This window comes from Mauremys mutica, chromosome 2 (assembly GCF_020497125.1).
Source record: "Mauremys mutica isolate MM-2020 ecotype Southern chromosome 2, ASM2049712v1, whole genome shotgun sequence".
NCBI lineage: Eukaryota > Metazoa > Chordata > Testudines > Geoemydidae > Mauremys > Mauremys mutica.
The window spans coordinates 84,424,476-84,445,931 of record NC_059073.1 but is presented as its reverse complement, the minus strand read 5'-3'; the positions used below and the strand labels follow the sequence as shown (position 1 = coordinate 84,445,931).

Sequence of the window (21,456 nt, the reverse complement as noted above, 5' to 3'; positions counted from 1 at the left end):
TGCTGTCACACACCAATTTACTGACTTCCTAGAACATTCACACACAGAGAGTGAACACTGTTCTGTAAAGCATGTTCCTGAAGTATGTTGTTTTTCATTTGGTGATAAATATGTTTTTACAAAAATGACACTGTTTGTTGTACATATTAAGTCCCTTTGATATCTGTTCCATATTCCTTTTCCATGTCAAAACAAAAGTTTGCAGCTGTCAGCCCTTCAGGTAAAGTTCAGCCTGTGAAAATTGAGCTGTCTTTTTGCTTTAAACAGAATCCCTGCCATACTGGAATGTTCATTTTTCACTGCTGATGTAGGAAGGTCATTAAAAGAAGCTGATGTTTCTCAAACCAATTTAAGGCAATGCTTAAAAAGTAGGCAATTTAAGGCAACACAAAGTGCTGTGTCAAAATCATTACTTTACAGTAGCACATTATGAAAAGGGAGAGTGCTCTTGAGAGCTCCACGGAAGAGACTTATGTGCACTGCTCAGTTTTCGTTTTGATGGAAATCTGTTGAAAAACTTTGCAGCTGCCTTTTATATCCAACTTATCAGAGGATGTGATGAGATCCCGTGGTCTGAACACACAATTGGTGATCAGAAACTCCTGAGTTCTAATTTTGCCTCTCCAGAATTGGGAAAATCACATTACCTCTTTACATAAGTTTCCTTGTTTGTAAAATGAGGATAATCATACCCACATTTTTGGGGTGGGTGGAGGGCTTAATTAGATTAGGTTGTGAAGCAGCTTACAGAAGCTAAATGTTATTATATTGACTTTGTATTACACATAGCTTTGGTAAACCAGTTACCAGTATATTCCTCTCCAGCTGTTAAGTGGCAAAGTACATTTGTTTGTATTTGTTTGTTTATTTTTTTTGTTTACTTGTGCTTCCCTCTAGCCTTCATCGAGACGGCTTGGTTTGTCTTGTGCCAACTGTCACACCACAACCACAACCCTGTGGCGTAGGAATGCAGAGGGCGAGCCAGTATGCAATGCCTGTGGCCTTTATATGAAACTTCACGGGGTAGGCAGCTATTTCAGTCCACGTTTGATTCCTGTTTAATAAGAGCCCAATCCTCATATGGAACATCAATTGACTAACAGGAGCAGGCTCCACGGACTTGAGTCTACGCTTGTTGAAGTCACTGGCAAAACTCCCTTCGACTTTAATGTTGCAGGATCAGAGCCTAAATGAGGCGATCGTAAAAATTCTGTAAATGTTTGTTAAATTGAAGAATAAGATAAAATTGTTTCAGAATGTCATTTGTTAGTAAATTGTTGGTTATACTTTTTCAGCAAATGTAGAAAAATAATGTAAGAAAATAACTGTACTGTGAATATAATGGAATCCATTTAGCGCTAGACTCTGGGAAATCTTATGAGTAAAGTTATACACAGGTATAAGTGTTTGAAGGATTGGGGTTTTAGAATGTATCAATACTTTGTCCAGCATTAAAAAAAAAGAAATTAAGTGATGGTTATAAAACATTATAATCACATCACTTACATGAATTGATTATATTTTCCAAAGCTTTTTTTAATTAGGTAAGTGATATTAATTTTGAATACATATTTTCTGTTTAAAAGGTATGTTAATTGTGCTTTTAATGACCCAGACTTCAAAGCAGCTATTTACGCATTTTCTTGGTATAAAGATAAGCTTGAATATGCTGCATTAGTTCACATGGATAAATACTTTAAAAGAATATATATTACGTTTTAAAGACCCATCCTACAAGCACTTAGGTCAAGGCCTGTTCATGCACAATTGGAGTCAATAGGAACAGGATCGGGCCCTTTATGTATATCTGTTTTCCAGGATCAGCCTCTAAATCCGTAGGATCCAGTCCTGTTGTCCTTACTTAGGAAAATCTCCGGCTGAAGTAAATGAGAGATTTGCCTAAGTAAAAACTTCAGGCTTTTTGGAATCCTGGCTAGAACACTGGAAAAAATAGTTATTTTTTGGAGAGTAGAGTCTGTATAATCATAAAAATGCTTTAAAATAGTTGATTTCAATTAATTTAGTTGGTAGCACCATTTGATCTTATGGTAAAATTTCTGCTGAGCGCTGTACATGCAAATCTTTATGATCCGTGCTGATTTCCACCCCCAGGTTCCTCGGCCTCTTGCCATGAAAAAAGAAGGAATTCAAACTAGAAAGCGAAAACCAAAGAACATAAATAAGTCAAAGACGTGTTCTGGTAAATATTGTAAGATAGGATATTTGGATGTAAGCATTTTGTCATACTGGAAAATATTTGTTTCTAATCACAGTTACTTCTGTTGCAGGTAACAATAATAACGCAGTTCCTATGACTCCAACATCCACGTCTTCTACTAACTCAGATGATTGTAGTAAAAATGCTTCCCCTAGCACACAAACTACAGCCTCGGGGGTAAGTGATAAAATAGTATCTTTATTTGTAAGCAAGCTGATCACTGTACAGTATGTTATCTCAGCTTTTATCTTATCTAGCAGTACAATAATCTAAACAAACTTTTCAGTTTTGTTAGCTGATACAGGAGCAAGAATTTCTGAGGAAATTACATATAAATGTAAACAAAACGACAAGCTGAAGTACTTTACAGACCTCTTAATTAAGATCTATATAAATTTTATGATTAAATCAACCAAAGCTTAAACAAAAACATTTTGTTTTGAAGAGTTTAAATTGTTTTATCTTAAAACCATTTTTTTTTAGACATAATAGCAATGCACGGCATAGTGACAACATCAATAACATTAGTGCACATAACACAAATTCCTTGAGTGCTGGCCAGCGTGCGTGTATAATTCAAGGCACCACCCATCTCATCTTTTTCAAAAGTTATTTAAAAACCTGTGCATGCATTACGCACACAGAGCTCCCTCCTCCAAGCATAATTTTAAACTCCCACTAAAAGCAACAAAACTCAGTCTTGCGGTCTGTATGCAGACAGGATGAATTGAAATGTGCACATAGGGCCTGATCCAAAGCCCATGGAAATCAATGGAAAGATTCCCAGTGGGAGTGGAGGCTGTTCAGTACTTCACAGGACTGAGCCCCAGGAGGTCCACTGAACAATATCTTGTTTATTTCAAACTCTTATTTTCATCTACACACCACACCTTCTTACCACCCCTCAGATCAGCATTTGGGATAATACATACTATAGTAAAGTTGCAAAGTAGTTTAATTTATAACCTGTCTTTTATATTCTTCATTTACTATATCATTTACTTTAAAAGATACCCTTAGCATGGCTTTCACTGTTCCTTTATTAGTGAAAAGAAACTTGTTTATCATAATTATTTTTTGGTATGTTTCCCAATCCAAATTCCTTTCCGTGGTTTCTTTCCTGAAATATGCAGTTTCACTGTAAACAAAACAAAACAAAACAAAATTCAAGTTTTGTTGTTTGTGGACTTATTTACAACAATACTGCTCAGAGATGCTGGACTTTTGTATCTGATGCCATCAAGCAATATTATTAAAAGGCAGTATTTGACATGAAAGAATTCAGAGAGTTCAAACAATAAATAAAATACATTCAAGGAAGGGAAATTTGAAAGTAAAACATTGGTCTAAAATGGAAAATGATTGGGTTTCACGCTCCCTCTCTGCCCTTCCCCTCCCAAACATTTGATAAGAAAAAACACTTAGTTCTAAATTCACCACTAACTTCAGTGGGCATTGGATGAGACCTAAACCAGTAATCTCCCACTTGTCTATTTTGAACCATGAATGCACATTATAAGAATTGTATCTGTGAAGTAGTTGGAATAATGGCCTGTAGTATTATACCCATGTCCACTCATTTGATCTTATAATCTTGTTTGCTATAGGCAGTCAATAATTAATATGTGAAAGGAACAGGAGAGGCAAGAAAGTGCAAGCAGAAGGTCATGGTCTTTAAGGCTTGATCCTGCTGTCATTGAAGTCATGGGGAGCTTCACTATTGACTTTAATGGAAGTAAGCTCAGTCTCTGGGACTGAATCAGGGGAGTTGCTGAGCATGCTCAGGACCCGTTGAAGGCAATGGGAATTAAGGGCATTCAGCATCGCAGAGCAATAGAACCTAAATCTGGTCAAATGTAAAAACATTTTATATTAATGCCAAACCTCTTTCTCCTCTCTACCTATTCTGATATTTTTTTTCATGAGAATTTAGAGCTGATGGATTGATGGCCATTCTCTGTTTATTATCAGACAGGTACAGCCTAGACATTAGCAGTGCAAGCTTCCCCCTGCTGATCTATGTGCATCAGCTGGAGGAACTGCTCATAGGGATGACTCCATGCCTATTTAGTCCTTGGCTTTTCTAGCAAAAATGTTGTCATTTAGGCAGGGCCGGATTAACCTTTTGTGGTCCTGGAGCCAAACATATTTTTGGGCCCCCATGGAGGCAATGAAGCATGGCACAGGGAGATCAGTCCCCGGAGCAAGGGGCCAGCCAGGGGGCATGACATGGCAGGGGCAGCCTTGCTCCATTCAGTGCGAGGGCACTATTTACAAACTGGCAGGTGCCAGATGCACACTAGCCTGCCCGGCTCTGTGCTGCCAGCATGCTCCTTCCCTTCGAGGACAGTTCCATGCCACACCACACAAACACACACACACCCGCCTGACACGCCCCGACTCCCTATGGCCAGAGGCCCCCGGACCCACTATTCTCAGTGCCCCACCCCAGAGCCACTCACAAATGCACAGCACCCTGCCCAGAGACCCACCACAACTGCCCAGCACCCCTTAAACAGAACCCCCACTCCCTAGTGCCCCAACACACACAGATCTTCCCTGCCCCCTCACAGCCCAGCACCCCCCACACTTCCCACAGACCCACTCCCCCACACCTTGCCTCCTGGCCACTCTCACCAGCCCTGCTGGGAGGCGACTGTGTCTGCTGGGCTGAGCCGGTAGCGCAGCCAGAGCCGGTCTCAGGGCCGGGAATCGCTCTGGCTCCTTGGGAGTGGCGCGATCAGCCAGGCTCAGCCAAGCCCTCCACACTGTCTCTGCCCCATACCTGCCTGAGACTGGCCAGGCTTCTGCACCAGTCCCAGGCGGCTCAGCTCCGCGGAGACAGGTGGGGCTCCACAGGTAGTAGGAAGCAGAGACTGCCCAGAGCCAGAGGTGCACTGGGATCCAGCCAGGGGGCTGAGAGGAGCAGGGGGTGGGGCCAGGGGGTGTGGAGAGGAGCCCTTGGCCAGCTAGCAGGCAGGCCGAGAGGAGCAAGTGATGGGCAGGGGGAGCCAGCGGGGTCTCGGGGCGCAGTGCAAGCGGAGCAGGCCAGGGCCCCTTCTCAGCATGGGCCCGGCTCCATGGAGCCACTGGAGCCATTGTAAACCTGGCACTGCATTTAGGGCCAACTGTGCTTTTGGTGTTTTTGTCCTGTGGACGCTTGTTCACTGGGAATTATAATGAACTATATATTCTAACAAACTCATTCCATGTAGCTCACTGTACTGACACTTTTTTGACGGCCCTAATTCTTATTCTTTGAGGAGTAGAAAAATGCTAAATTGACAAAAAAAGAACCAAAGTACATTAGGAAAAATAGATGAAGTTTTAGAAACTATTGCCTGAAATTCATAGAAATGTTATTGCTAAATGAATCATTTAGAGAAAATGAATTCCTTTGCTGGTATAAAAGTCATTTGTTATGCTTTTGCGAGGCTGCCAAAAGAGTTCCTAGCAATGTGGAAATCTAATGGAAATGAAATTCAGCAGAATTTGTGTCAGCAACATTCATTTGCAGCCCTACCTTTTCCATTTCCTTTAAAAGTAAAATAATGGGGCTGGGGCGGGGGTGGGGGTAAGGCAGTTACTCAACTGAGCAGCTTTGAAACTGCACATTTCATACAGGGAATTTTACTGGCTGCCAGCCTTGAGGAAAGATAATGGCTTAAACGTTGATTTTATGCCCTTAGTTGAAGAAGTTAAAAAAATTAAAAGATATGATTGATTAATAGTAATGGGCATGAATTATAATATTTGGATCCAGCTCCAGACTTAGAACATCCCAATGTTTGGAAGTGTTTGCATCTGAGCTTTTGGGATTATCCGTTATAAAGATGGGGGCTCTTTGCAAAATTCACATCTGGATCTAGGGATTTTAGTTTGGGCCCATTTCTGTCTTTCTGAGGTGAATAAGTACTGGGTTTTCTCCAGTGTTAATATGGAACAGAACCATTTACAGGTTATATGAAATTGCTTTATATCCTCATAAAAGAATATTTTAAACTTTCAAAGCAGACTGCCTCTATATCTTGAGACACGTCATCCCACTCATTCCACCCCTTAAGTGCACAGAGGAGAAAACTGCACACAACAATATGCTGAAATAAACGAATATAAAAGGCAGAGCGCCCCAGTCCACACCCTTCTGTAGATGTGCAGAGGCTGCAGTAGACATGGTTGCCAGCAGTACTCCATTACCCCATTAGGACAAAACACAGTGTAAGGAACTGTTACAAAGTCTGCTCTTTATGGCAATAGATGGAGTCTCCATGAGCCAGAGCTGATGTCAGTGAGGACATAGCAACAATGAATTCTCCCTTCAGAAAAGCATTGGGCCCATATAAGAGCGGAAAGAGGCCCTGAACTCTGTGGCAAGAGGAGCCACTACAGCACTGCTGCCCAACCCCTTATTTTCACCTGGCGTTGGGATTGCTATGGCCATTGTGTCTTGGGCATGACATATGGCACACTCATATAGCAAGTTGTCTGGATGATGTAAATACAAATCAGAGCACAGCAGGCAGGGCCCCACTTCTCCCTCTGCCACCTGTGCAATGACCAGGAATCTTGATGTCCCAGTGGGAGCCAATGTGCACCACAAATGGTACCTTGTAAAGCAGCCTGGAACGTGTCTAGAAGTGCTGTCCTTTACATCTGTTTTTTTACTTTGGGCCAGTAGAGACCATGCAGGGTAGCTTCTTCTGCCTACGTGTGCTCCCTTGTGGAACAGATATGATCACCTTTCTGCAGCATGCTAGTACTTTGTGCGTCCAGTGTCCATGAGGAGCAACTGGGCTTGCTTTCACGGGGACCATGACGGTGCTCTACATTTTGTTGCAGCTTATGCTCCTGGACAGCACTTCCACTCTTTTGAAGTTCAGCCCGCATCATGGGTGGACAGAGACTGACCCAGTCCTTTGCCTATTGTTATCCTGGTTATGATAAATTTTAAGCATAGCCGTTCAGTTATTGTGCTCACTTACACCCATACAGCCCAAGCAATATACTGGAACTGAAGAAATCATTCCTATTTATCTTGTAACTGAGTGGGTGTGTTTTTATATAGATATGATACATTTGTTAGTCTCTAAGGTGCCACAAGTACTTCTGTTCTTTTTGTGGATACAGACTAACACGGCTGCTACTCTGAAAACAGTGCAATTTTATGATCCTGTGAAGCAAAAACTGTACACAACACTGTGCAATTTAAAATCTTAGGGACATTTTTGTTTGGTTGATTTTGTTTATTAATGAGTGGAAATGAACAAAGTTTTCTCAGAAGGGCCGTAAAAATAAATATTGTGATAGTCTAATGTAGGGCCTTGTCCTGCAGTCCTTGTGAAGGAAAAACTCCCATTGATTTCACTTGGAATTTTGGTTTTAGAAGGACTTCAGGATTGGATCCTTAGAGTGACAATAGCATGGACAGCAGTCTTGCCAGGCTGAAATATTGGCTCTCTTTTGGAAATTAATGACACATTAACCATAGATTTATGTTGGTATAATATAAAGGAGAGATTAGAATAAATGTAAACTTACACATTTGTAGTATAAGCAAAAGGATTAATTACATCAGCATTAAAAATATAATTTTACATAGTGGTAATGTCAATGAATCAACAGAATTCCATTGTTGTTATATTCATACTTATTTTTAAGTCAATCATTATTAAGACAAGATTACAGCAGGAAAGGAAACAATAGTATTCAGAAGAAGACTATTCAGAGGAAGTGCTGTGGATAGGCGGGCTCACAGGCAGGACACTGAGATTAGAAAATTAAGGGAACCCCCAATCTTTACCAAATCAGGTTTTGTGTAACAAAGAACTTTTGTAAGCGTGCTTTGAATAAATAACGGTTATCACTGAAGCTGAGCAAAGCCCCGGTAACACAACAGGATGCACATCATTTATCAGTACCGACTGGCTTATTATATCTCCAGCCATAAACCAGTAACACCTAGAATTGATATAGCACTTTGAATCTTTAAAGCACCATAGTAACTAAGGGGCAGCTCATGGCTCTTAGTTAATTCCTGCTCCCCCTCCCCAAATCTCCTCCATAGCCTCTTTGCATCTCCACTGCCATCATTGGGGGAGCTAATAGGCTGCATGTCGAGTATTCTCTCCATCACCACAATGCAGATTGGTAGGAAGTGGATTGAAAGAGGCAGGGAGTGGGTGGAAGCTTGACTCTGTCCCCTGATATTTTGGCCCTCACAGCTGAGTCTGTGCATGTGGTTAGTAATCCACTATGGGTTTCAGGGCCAGTATTAATAGTTACAGAGGTTACTTCCCTCTGGAACAAGTGGGAGCAGGGAAGGAATTCTGCCTCTCTTAGCAGGCAAGGTTACCTCTCACAAGATAAAATTGGCAGCAGATTTTTAGGCTTTAGTGTAAAAAATATACTCAGTGGTGTCTGTCTGTGGCTTATATTGTGGGTGAGAACGGTAAGCACAATGCCAGTTAGGCAGAGGATTCACTACAACTTTGGGATCCCACCCTGCCACTTCAAATTCCTTGATTTTCCTTCTCCAACTCTTCCAGCCTCTCTTCAGTTTCTGCCTCTTGGACAGAGTCTCTCTCTCGCTCTGTGCCATGGCTGCTCTGAATTTGTCCCCAAAGACAGACACATGGGGTGGAATTCACATGGGTAACTTAGACTGAGCGTTGCAGTGCCCAACGTTTAGGTGTCCTGCTGCCAAGTGGAATCTCTACCCTGACTTAGGTGCCCAGGCTTCCTATACAAGACATGGGGAGAGTTAGGTGCCTAAAAAAGGGATTCATAAAAGCCAGCTCGCTGGGTAGAGAGCTGTGTAAGCTAGCCAGTAGGAAACGCCAAGGACAGGGAGTCACCTAAGCACCACCCCTCCGAGCGAGTGAAGTGTCTCCCTCCACTTAGGAGTCACACTTTGGATCCTCTCCTGGAGTCAAACACCTAAGCCAGGTCAACTCTGTCTCCAGTAGTTAGAGCACATGGTCAGGATGTGGAAGACCTGGTTTCAGATCCCTGCCTGATGTGAAGCAGGGATTTGACCTCAGGCCTCTTACCTCCTTGATCTATGGCAAAGTTCCCATACTTTTTTGCTGCATCTACCTTTGGAGATTCATGCCCCATGCACACTTACCTCAGTACAGGGGAATGGCCCAAAGGGGGGAACTTGGATAGTGCTGAGTGCAGAGACACCCAGGAGGTCCGGGAGAGGGGGAAATCCCCATGTGACTAGTGACCTCCAGGGTGCCTCCCCTGCTAGGGCCAAGGGGAGGGGCCTGTGGGGAAAGGATGGATCCCCTGGGGTCAATTCTGGGCAAGGGCTACTTAGCCTAGAAGTGGCTTCTAAGCCCCATAGGGTGTGGGGGAGGCCAGAGCCACTGGGTGTGAGGGGATTCTAGTGCCTGGTCCTTCAGTGGGCAGCAGATCCAACCTCAGGCACCAGCCCGGCCTAGCCCCGCTCTCCATGGCAGCAGCAGAACTCCCTGGTCTCCCATCTCCACCTGGCAGTGCTACCACCTCCCTACCTAGGCCCTGTTCCTCCCTGGCTGTCCTGTCACTCCCTAATAGAGACCCCATATCCTCATGCCCTGACCCCTGCTTTCCCAGCAGAGCCCTCCCCCACACTCACAGCTGTGCTGCGCACAGTGTCAGACATGAGGCCGCCCAGAATGCCCTGGAGGATGGGGGAGCAATCCACAGAAAGCCCAATCCACAGGAAGATGCTGGAATCTGGGAACCACCCTTTTACCCACCTCCCCCCAAGCCAAGGACACTCTCATCCTCCTGATAAACTCATCATGCTCCCCCCGGGGGGGCACACCCCACAGTTTGAAAACCTATGGTTTATGGAGTCAATCTTTCTCCTGCTAGCCCAAAGAATACTTAGTTATTTTATACACAGGGAAACAGCTTCAATGGAATACCTCATAGCCCAATGGTTAGGGCATTCATATAGGAGATGAAAGACCTGGTTTCAAATCCCTGGTCTACATCAGGCAGTGGGGGCATTTGAACCAGGTCTCCCACATTCTGGGTGAGTCCTCTGACCAGGGGCGGTTCTAGGTATTTTGCCTCCCCAAGCACGGCAGGCAGGCTGCCTTCGGCGGCTTGCCTGCGGGAGGTCCCCGGTCCTGTGGATTCAGCGGCATGTCTGTGGGAGGTCCGCTGAAGCCGCGGGACCAGCGGACCCTCCACAGGCATGCCGCCGAAGGCAACCTGCCTGCCGCCCTCGTGGTGACCGGCAGAGTGCCCCCCGTGGCTTGCCGCCCCAAGCACGTGCTTGGCATGCTGGTGCCTGGAGCCGCCACTGCCTCTGACACTGGATCCTTCAGTATAAGTGTGGTGGCACCCCCATGTGTGTTGTCTGTGGGGTCCAATCTGGTACATGAGCTCTAAAATGGCCTCTGAGCATCTCTACCAGATCGAGCCCTGCAGTGAGATAAGTAGACAGCTGCTGGAGCGTAGGTGTGAGTTAGGCACTGAGCTGAGCCGCTCGGTGTGGTCAGGAACAAGGTGGCTCTGTGCATGCCCACCTGCAGAAAGTTAGACCCTAGGGAACGTTACCAGTGGAAATGTAGGCAGCTGGGGGAATTTAGGCACCAACAGGGTTAGGTAGCAGCTGACATGGGTTTTGAGAATCTAAATCTTGGATTTAGCTAGGTGCCTTAGTCCCCCTTGTGAATCCTACCTGTGGCTTCTCTCTGATTATGGAATCCTCAGAAACTCAGGCCCGGATCCAGAGAACATGTTTTGGGGCCTGATCCTGGTTCCTTTGAAGTCAATGGCAAACTCCCATCAATGTGAATGGGAAAAGGATTGGGCACTTCAAACATCCCTGGAGATTCCAATCTGGTTGTCATTTTCTATTTGTAAGGCAGGACTATGCTTTTGAAAGCTTCCCAGTTCTTCCTAACAAACCTCATTCAATTTTCTTCAAGAAGTTGCAGTTCAGTTGATTATCAATATTATCATCAGACTACAGCAATGCAAGTTTAAGCTGTTAACATTTTATTAATAGGGGCCAGCTCCTCAGTTGGTGTGAATTGGAATAGCACCATTGATTTCAATTGCACTACTATGCCCATCTATACCAGCAAAGAAATGGGTTCAAATAATTCACAATAATACATTTTCTTTGTAGAAGTTAGGGGACTAATAGCAGAGATGTTTAATCATGAGCAGACCTGTGTAACCTAATGATTCAGCCATGGCCATTTCACCGGCTAAAGATTATTTTCCATGTCTCATTTTGGGAACTCCCCAGTTGATTTTGTCATTCCATTAACTAGGAGTGGTTTTAAACTAAACTGCCCTGCCCATCCCCCTCCTCACACATCTTTTCTCCTCCCTCACTTTGTGCTGGCTCATTTTAGGAGCTGGACCCAGTCTGGGCCAGGCACTGATATGCAGCCTTCAAGCCGGAAGTGCCTCCGCATTCTCGGTATCTGAGGGAGCGTTAACAGATAAGCCACAAATGGGAACACAAAACAGATCTCTCTGCTCCACCCTTGTAGAATTGAATCAGGGAAAGAGTGAATTACTTTTTCCAGACAAGGAAAAAGCAGGTGAGCTGTTTACCCGAAGGAATAATAGCAGCAGGGATAGGTGAATGGGAACCTTTCACACTAATTTCTAGTGTACACAGTCTTTGCAAAACTTGTTCAAATTTGAAAATATTGTTTTTCTGTAGTTTAAACTCTTTCCTCCCAGGGAGGGTCAATGTATTTTTAAAAATGTCTTTCTGGTTAAAGAGGAACCCATGTTATATATTACAGATATAAAAGCCTCTTCCCAAAAGGTAGGCTGCTCTAAGACCATTAGAGCAGGACAAATAAATGGAAAGTCCTGGGGAAGGAGAGGAGACACCCATGGATGTGACAGCACACCACCAAAGGAAAACATTATCTGTCTTTTAAATTTTATATATTGAACTTATTTGTCTGGGCAGTGGGCTTCCACCCTGTGCTAGCTAAGTCTCCAGGCCATTTAACATTCTGTTGAGAGTACAAGTAAAGAGGCCAGTTAGACTGGTTGCTTTTTGTGATGTTGACTTCAAATTGGAATGAGAGCATCAAACTCTTTTCAGATGGACCACTGACCAGGCATCAGTTAGTAAACTTTGATCACTAATGACAGAACTGGATTTGAATTACCAACCTACAGGTGAAAGTTAATAAGTGGAGATATACCAATCTCCTAGAACTGGAAGGGACCTTGAAAGGTCATTGAGTCCAGCCCCCTGCCTTCACTAGCAGGACCAAGTACTGATTTTGCCCCAGATCCCTAAGTGGCCCCCTCAAAGATTGAACTCACAACCCTGAGTTTAGCAGGCTAATGCTCAAACCACTGAGCTTCCCCCTTGACACTCTGTGATCCAAATCTTGCCAGACTTACTCAGTTTTTTATTTAAGCAAAACTCGCAAAGATTACAATACGGATTTTGACTGGGTTCAGTCAAATTAGTTATATCCCATAACCAATAACATAAGCTATCTGCTACCACAAGAGACTTGAAGTAAGAATGACCAGGTGGGTGAGGTAATATCTTTTATTGGACCAACTTCTGTTGGTGAGAGAGACAAGCTTTCATAGAACTTTTCTTCAGGTAAGTAGTGTGTAAGCTTAAAAGCTAGTCTCTTTCACCAACAGATTTTGATCCAATAAAAGGTTATTTCCCTCAGTCACCTTGTCTCTCTAATATCCTGGGAGCAACATGGCTACCCCAACACTGCAACAACAATTGAAGTAAGGATAGGAGCAGCCATGGTTGCTATCATTAATTCCTTGCACACCTAAAAGTCCTATTGAAATCAGTGGGATTTGCAATGTGGTATTATTATTATTATGTGAAAAGGAAGTACAGCATTCAAACAAATTATTAGAGCTGATGGAAAATTTTCATACAAAACATTTTTTCCATCGGAAAATGGCGTTTCTTTGAGGTTGAAACTTTTCGAGGGAATGTGTCAATTTCAATGACGTTTTGGTTAGAAAAAGAATTGTGAGGAAACATGTTAATAATGTCCAAACATTTAGTTTTAACATCTGAAATGGAAGCTTTATGGTTTGAAATGATGTTTTGCTTAAAAAATTATCATATATTACAGTTTTTTAAAGAAAATGAAACATTTTGATTTAATCAAAATGAAATATTTTGATTGACCTGAAATGACTTTAAAAAAAATTTCAGTTCACAGAAAATTTCAAAATTTGCAGTTTTTTGTTTTGATTTTGAAATGTTGGAATTTTCCACTGAACAGAATTTTGGGTGTCTGATCAGCTCTGCAAATTATCCGTAAAATGTCTTTTCAGAGGGGCACGGGATTCTGTTGTAAATAAAACATTGTGAAACGTTTGAATGATGCAGGGTAAATGGACCTTTTAAGAATGAACTCAATTTCAGGAGTAGCAATAAAGCTGCATCGTAAAGTGCACTGTTTTTGATCAGATAACATTTATATCACCCTATAAATATTTATAACAGTCATATAATTTTGTTTTACTGAATAGCAGTATAATATGTAATAAATAAAACATAAAGATGGCAGGAGAAATAAGCATACTTTCTTGTGTTACCTATATAACTGGTTGGTGGTCAAAGTCAGATATTCTGAATTATTTTTTATTAATGGATACCTTCTGAAGTACTTCCAGAGACAATTCTTCTTCAGGTTATACCGATGGACCCTCACTAACTTTCATGAGCTCAGCTGAGGGGGAAACTGGACCCCAGTTTACCACAGGCAGAAAATATCAGCTGACCACAAATACCTCTTTCAATGGAAAAATAAATTTAACCTGGGACAAATTTGTCTCTACTGGTGGATCTTGCCATCTATCACCATGAAGACCCACAAAGCATTTTGGGAAGCTGCACTTGAACAAAAGTGCAGATTTCTATAAACATTTAGGCTAGTCTCTGCTTTTTATATATGAGAACTGCTGGTTTGGCGCCGCTCCAGGTGAAGATCGGAGAGATGGGCCTGAGGAAGGTTTTCCTTTTGTGTGAAATGATTGGATTAAATATGTGTACTTTCCACTTAAATAATGGGCAGGCTATTTCCGCAGTCACACTGTCAGATATTCCCTTTTATAGGAATTTGGTCCAACAAGTATCCATTTACAAGTAAATTAAGATTTTAAAGTCAATTTATCCAAGAGTTAATTTCTCATGAACTCAGCTCTTAAACATTTCCTTTATTAGGTGAAATGTTGCCTCTTTCTGTCTGGCACTGAAGTTTTCCTTTTCAGCAGATCTCCTAGGCCGCATGGAAAAAGTGGATTGTTTTTATCTTTGCAACTCTCCATTTCTCTGTTAAAATAAATGGACTAACTATTATTAGATTTCAGAGTCACATCCACCAAACCTTCCCTGTGGTTTGTCTCACTGATTTAGGTCTTTGTAGGTTGCAGTAGATGTAACAAATCCATACCCACTGACAACTTCATGATTCAAGCTCACCATAACCAATCCAAACTTTATGGTAACAGCAAGGATGGAGCTAAGACCCTCTTGGTTCGAAAGCATAGACCTCTGCCACTTGAGATAAAAGTGAATCTGTGTTAGCTGTCAGCAGTATGGGGATGACGTCATACATTTGAGTGGTTCTGGCCAAGACTGTGAGACGTGACTAATTATTTTGGCTACATCTATTTTTGGGTGCTCACTTTCTGAGGCATCTAAAATGAGTCTGATTTTCAGAAAGTTCTGAAAACCCACTTTGTGAAAGTCAGGCCACTTAAGTTGTCTGAAGCTAGGTACCCAAAAATGTAGGCACCCAAAATCACTAGCCACTTTTGAAAATCTTGACCCGTGATTCCATCCAGTAGGGGGCACTGGTACACGCACACCCACGCACTAGCACATTACAATCTAATCATACTAATTTCCATTTCTTTCGGCTTGTCCAGCTCTCCCTTTTTCTGGTAGATTATTTCCATCTTTTGAAAGATAATCATGTAATATTCCCAAATACTGATAGCTTTTGAGGCGGGATGATGCCAACAGAATGGTCCATTATATACTGGGGAGAATGTGCTGGCTGTCCAGATGGGTTTTTTTTTCAATCAGAGGGTTTGAGGTACAAGAGTGGCAGAATGGGGTCAAATCCTGATCCTTCATACAAGGCCCACGCAAACTGGCTCTGCTTGGAGTCTGGCGCACCCAGTGGACAACAACATTTCTGCAGCATTCTTGGCTTTAGAAGCATTGCACACAGAACACTTACTTCTAGTGGCTTTCATGGAGCTTTGGCTCCGTTTTTCACAAAGGCAAATTCTTTTCAGCTCTCCAGACTCCCGATTTGTTTAATTGATAGGTCTGAGTTAAAGCACACTTACGTTTTATTTCCTGTTCTCCAGGCGGGTTCTTCAGTGATGTCTGGCCAAGGAGAGAGCACCAGCCCTGAAGGCAGCACACTCAAGTATTCAGGTCAAGAAGGGCTGTATACAGGAGTCAGCCTGACCTCCACAGCTGAAGTTACAGCATCGGTGAGACAGGATTCCTGGTGTGCCCTAGCTTTAGCATGATTCAGAGAAGATGAAGCTGGATACCTGCACTGGGCTGCAGCCTTTAGACGTCCACACTTGTTTTTGTTTTGTTCTGTTTTATCAGGCAGTCTGAGCAGCAGGGAGAGCGCTGGCTAGAACATTCCTCTGATGTTGTTTTTGTGCCTTAATGATAGAGGTGTTTTTTCCAAAGAGGTTCTGCCTTAGCATCCAGCTCCTCATCTATGCAAGAAAAACAAGGGAAAGTGAATCTCTCCCAGGGTAAAACGAATACAGCCAAAAAGAGCACCCTAGAGCTTTTGTTAGGTTCCAGAAATACATCTTCAAGAAATCCAGCAATGCTGCCTTTTTGATTGTATGTTTGTTTTCACTCTCTCACCTCTCCAAAGAATTTGATTGGTGTAGTCATCTTTTGGGAGGGAGATAAGGGAAGCATTTGATGATAAGGGATAGTGAGATAAATTTAAGAAAGCGCTAATGTGCGTATTGCTTGTGCCAATGCACACATCTTGAACTAAACCTTTGATGCCCTCTTACAGGTCAGTTCTCTTGTTAGCACTGTCTGTATCCAGTATGCCTGCATTACTCTGTCATTTTTCTGCATCAGAGTTCAAGTACACCCATGGAGGAAATCACAATGTTTGGTACAAGTCTCTCAAGGTCGAGTCGGTTAATGAGATCTTTTGTTTTAAAATATTTACTCACTTTGCAAGACTGCATTATAACTTTTAATGTACACTGTGACTGAGGTTTATGAAAGTTCATATTTTGTGACTGTACTCTATATAGTCAGTCAGAATTTGTAAACAGGGTAGCAATCAGATATTTTTCTTCCATATATAAAATAATTTTTTTAAAAAAAGAAGTGCAATTTGCGTTGCAGCAATCAGTGTTAAATCATTTGCATAAGATTTAACAACAGTTTTTATATGAATGAATGAATGTAAACATTTTAACTTAATGGTACGTAAATAATTTAAAAGAAAAAAGTTAACTAGGCATCCTTATGCTTTTTTTTTTATTGCAGCAAAAACATCCCACTTTCTGTATTTCCAGTGGTTAAAACACAGTTTTCGAGAACAAACCTTCTCTCAGGAAAAACACCCTTATCCATTTGCTCTTAAGTTTTGTGCAGAAAAGCAAACGCCTCCCCAGTGTTTTGCCATTGAATAAGTATGTGCTGGAAAGATACAAATTGCAATGAAACGTTACTACCTAACTGATACATATGTAAATACTCCATAAGATATTGAGGCATCTTTAAGATGTAGGATGCAATCTGTATAGTGTGACTGACCCGTAGTTAGGTTGGTTTACATTGTTTTTTAAATGGGATGTCATTTGGAAAGTTGTTCTTTCATCAGTGCTTTACAAATAAAAGGGTATTGTTTTTTTTCTGTACAATGAGACTTCTCCTTTGTATCACTCTGGTATATTACAAAATATTTAGCGGTATTTAAAGTTATAGAAATGTGTATGACACAGCTGCAGTGTTTGAAGAACACAATGATGTCTTCATATTTAGCTGTTTAATCTAGCTGTCTAATCGTTCTGTCTATGTATCTTATGTATATAATATATAAATTTTCTATAGCTCCTATCACCGTATTACCTAGTAGCATATAAAAACAGGGACATATACCTGATGAAAAATGTGTAAGATTGAACACCTGCCCCCCTCCTCAAGTTTTTAATATTACTCTGTTGCTTATATCACATCTCAAGATAGTGATGACATTCTTTCCATAAGTGGTCTGATTCTCCCTTGCACACCTAAAAATCCTAGTGACGTCACCTGGAGTTTCAGGAGTATGAAGACTATAGGATTGGGCCCAAAAATTGCTGATGAAAGAAAGAGCTAATATTTCATATGACTTCCTGTAATATTAGCAGTAGTGTGGGACAGGGAAGCAGAAGCTCCTGAATGGTAGTCGTAGCTATGCTATCAATACGCTGTACAATCTTAGATAAGTCTCAGCCGCTGGCCCAGATTTTCATTTGGCCTGAATTGGCATAACTCCACTGACATCAATGAAGCTATGCTAGTTTGCACCAGCTGAAAATCTGCACCTCTGTTTTTCCATGGCACATAAAATGGGGTTAATAAAGTTTCTCTTCCTAGCTCACAGGGATGCTGTGAGGATTGATGAATGAATTAGGCCACGTTTACACTTACCTGCTGGGTCGACGCGGCGAGTTCGACTGCTCGTAGTTCGAACTATCGCGTCTGATCTAGACGCGATAGTTCGAACCCCGGAAGCGCTAGTTCGAACTCCGGTACTCCACCGCGGCAGGAGGAGTTGCCGGAGTCGACCTTGGAGCCGCGGAGTTCGCTTCCGCGGCGTCTGGACGGGTAAGTAAGTCGAACTAGGGTAGTTCGAATTCAGCTACGTTATTCACGTAGCTGAATTCGCGTACCCTAGTTCGACCCCCGACCTTAGTGTAGACCAGGGCTCAGTTAACATTGGTACAATGAGTTGATAGTGAAAGCACTATACAAGTTCTAAGTAAGCAGAAAGGGCTGTCTCGTAGGATTCAGGATTGAGAAAGCAAAGGGAATTGCATATGGAGAAGAGGGTTTTTAACGTGAACTCTTTATTGGTTGAAATGCTGTCACAACATCATAAATGGGTATGTCTCCCTTTATTCCTCAGTGGAAAAAGCATCATTTATGAAACATTTTGATTCCCTGGAGCAACAGTTGCATGAACTCATCCCTTTCTCCTTCCGAGATAGGTAGATAGAACAGAGTACCATGTAGTTTACTCGTGTGTGTGTGTGTGTGTGTGTGTGTCTGTCTGTCTTTAGGGTGAGACAATACAAACCAGGTTTTGTATTAACACAATAGTATGGTTTTATTCAGAAAAGTGACTGTGTAAAATGGCACGTCCTGATACCCTAGAGCCACGCCCTGCGTGTATGCCTTGTCAGCCCAACCGTCTTGTGACAAAATAAATGTTTACTACTTTTACCCCTGTTGGTACTGCAGAGTCAGCACAACTATAGGAATGAGAGCTGGTATTAAAAGCTATTTATTCTGGCTCGCACATCAGCAACAGAATGGATAACAAACTGGGGGCCAAATTCTTCCCTCAGTTGCACCTGCACCTCTCTGTTATCGGCTAGGTGTTGGCACTGGTGTAACTAAGGGAAGAAGATGGCCAGCAGAACAATCTTTTATGTATCTGCAAACTGTTAACATGTCCCCTCTCAGTCTCTTCTCAAGACTAAACAAACCAGTTTTTTCAATCTTTCCTCAGAGGTCATATTTTCTAAACCTTTAATCATTTTTGATGCTCTTCTCTGGACTTTCTCCAATTTATCCACATCTTTCCTGAAATGTGGCACCCAGAACTGGACACAATACTCCAGTTGAGGCCTAATCAGCGTGGAGTAGAGCAACAGAATTACTTCTCGTGTCTTACTTACAACACTCCTGCTATTACATCCTAGAAATGATGTTTGCGACGGTATTACACTGCTGACTCATATTCAGCCTGTGATCCACTATGACCCCCCAGACCCCTCTCTATAGGACTCCTTCCTAGGCAGTCATTTCCTATTTGTATGTGTGCAACTGATTGCTTCTTCCTAATTAGAGTACTTTGCATTTGTCCTTATTAAATTTCATCCTATTTATTTCAGACCATTTCTCTAGTTTGTCCAGTTGATTTTGAATTTTAATTTTATCCTCCAAAGCAGTTGCAACCCCTCCCACGTATATATTTATAAAGTGCTTTGTAATCCATGAAGGTTAAAGGTACAATATAAATGTAAATTATCATAGTATGGCTGATTGACCTTCCTTAAAGACACATAGTGACAACTGAAACGCATTAAGTGTGTGGTAATATGGAGAGTGGGGGACTGAATCCTGGAAAGCAGCAACTCTGAAAAGGGTCTAGGAATCATAGTGGGCAAGCAACTGAGGATGAACTGCAAGTATGATGCTGTGGCGAAAAGGGCTAATGCAATCCTTGACTGTATAAACACAGAAGGTGGGTTTACCTCTGTATACAACATTGGTGAGACAGATACTGGAATCCAGTTCTGGTGTTCATGTTTGAAAAAGGCAGCTGAAAAATTGGATAGGGAATAGAACTACAAAAATTATTTGAGGGCTGGAAAATGCCATATAGTGAGAAGAGCGCTCAATCTCTTTAGCAAGAAGAAAACTGAACGGTGACTTGATTATAGCGTGTAAGCACCTTCACAGGGAGAAAATACTGGGTATTAAAGGGCTGCTTAATCTAGTGGAGAAAGGATTAATAAGAACAAATGGCTGGAAGCTGAAGCCAGACAAATTGAAATTAGAAATAAGGCACAAATTAATGAGGGCAATTAATCATTGGAACAAACTACAAAGGGGAGTCATGGATTCTCCCTCTTTTGATGTCTTCAGATCAAAACTGGATGCCTTTCTGGAAGATCTGCTTTAGCCAAACAAAACCATGCTTCAGTCAAACACCAGTTATTAGGCTCAATCCATGGGTAACTAGGTGAAATCTAATGGCTGTGATATACTGTAGGTCAGACTAGAGCTAATGGTCTCTTGTGGCCTTAAACTCTATGAATCTCTCAGATGGGACCTAAAACTGAGGTCCTGAATTCTGGTGATTTTATAAAAAATACTGGTTGGCCTAGTGTCCTGGCTGAACTTCAGGGTTTGCCTACCTAAAATGTCCTGCATCCTCTCCAAAATGGGTGTGAACTGTTGCTGTGTACTGTTAAACAGGTCATGTGTTGCATGTATTTCAGTGGTGGGTGAACAAATACATCTGTATCCCTCACCTGCTCCAGGGCACTGCTGTGAGGCTTAATTAGTGCCCGTTAGGCATGTGGATGTTACTGGATGAAAGGTGCCATATAAGAGCAAGCTGTGAAAAATGCCCGGAGGGATATGGAGCAACTGGGAGCTCTGGTGATTTGAGCACTGTCCTGCTAAACCCAGGGTTGTCAGTTCAATCTTTGAGGGGGCCATTTAGGGATCTCGGACATAAATCTCTCTGGGGATTTGGTCCTGCTTTGAGGAGGGGGTTGGACTAGATGACCTCCTGAGGTCTCTTCCAACCCTGATATTCTATCATTCTGAAAACAAAAATCTTCAGAACGGGTAGGCTGTGCTAGGGTGTCAAAATCCAGAGGCAGGGCCACATCCTACTTGCTTTGTTCACAGGAGTAATCTTGTTATAGTCAATGGTATGCCCCACAAAAGCAAGCAAAATTTGACCCCTGCTTGCCTGTTTACTTAGGGCCCAGTCCTACAGCACTGACGTCAATGGGAGAGGGTGCTGTAGGCTCTAGTCCATAAGCAATACAAAATGGCCTTACACCAGCCAGAGAGAACCAGCAGAGAATTCCCACTGTGTAGGGGACCTCTCCATTGGCACAAATCTGGCAGAGGAGGCTCTGTTACCTCTTGCACCAGTGCCCTGCACTAGCCTTGGCATTAGGGTTGGGAAGAGGTGTGCTGGGAGTGTTCCGGAGACATGGTGGGGGCAGGGAAGGAAGGGGTTTGGCAGCATAAAGCTCTGCTACACCTCAGCCTTGCCTGACCATATGCCAGTGGTGTAAATTAAAGCTGCTCCAGTGCAGCTTTCTCTTGAACTGGGGCTGGTGGCTGAGGGTCAGGGAGCTGAAAGTGGCTCTCTGTGTCCGCTGGCCCCACACGATCAGGATGGAGAATCTGTCCCAGAGCGAGAGAGAGAGAGAGAGAGTTTTAATTACACTTTTCTGCT

General features: G+C 42.6%; 1 protein-coding gene across 3 annotated transcripts in view; it reads left to right on the top strand.

Moving 5' to 3' along the window:
• GATA6 (GATA binding protein 6) overlaps window positions 1-17,119 on the top strand; it is a 28,153-nt gene extending 11,034 nt beyond the window's left edge. For all 3 annotated transcript variants that reach the window (XM_045004967.1, XM_045004966.1, XM_045004968.1), the window contains exons 4-7: window positions 898-1,023; window positions 2,113-2,200; window positions 2,289-2,395; window positions 15,572-17,119. In XM_045004967.1, the coding sequence (XP_044860902.1) occupies window positions 898-1,023; window positions 2,113-2,200; window positions 2,289-2,395; window positions 15,572-15,739 (489 nt within the window). In that variant the 3' untranslated portion in view covers window positions 15,740-17,119. The remainder of the gene's footprint in view (window positions 1-897; window positions 1,024-2,112; window positions 2,201-2,288; window positions 2,396-15,571) is intronic.
• Window positions 17,120-21,456: the final 4,337 nt, after the last annotated feature.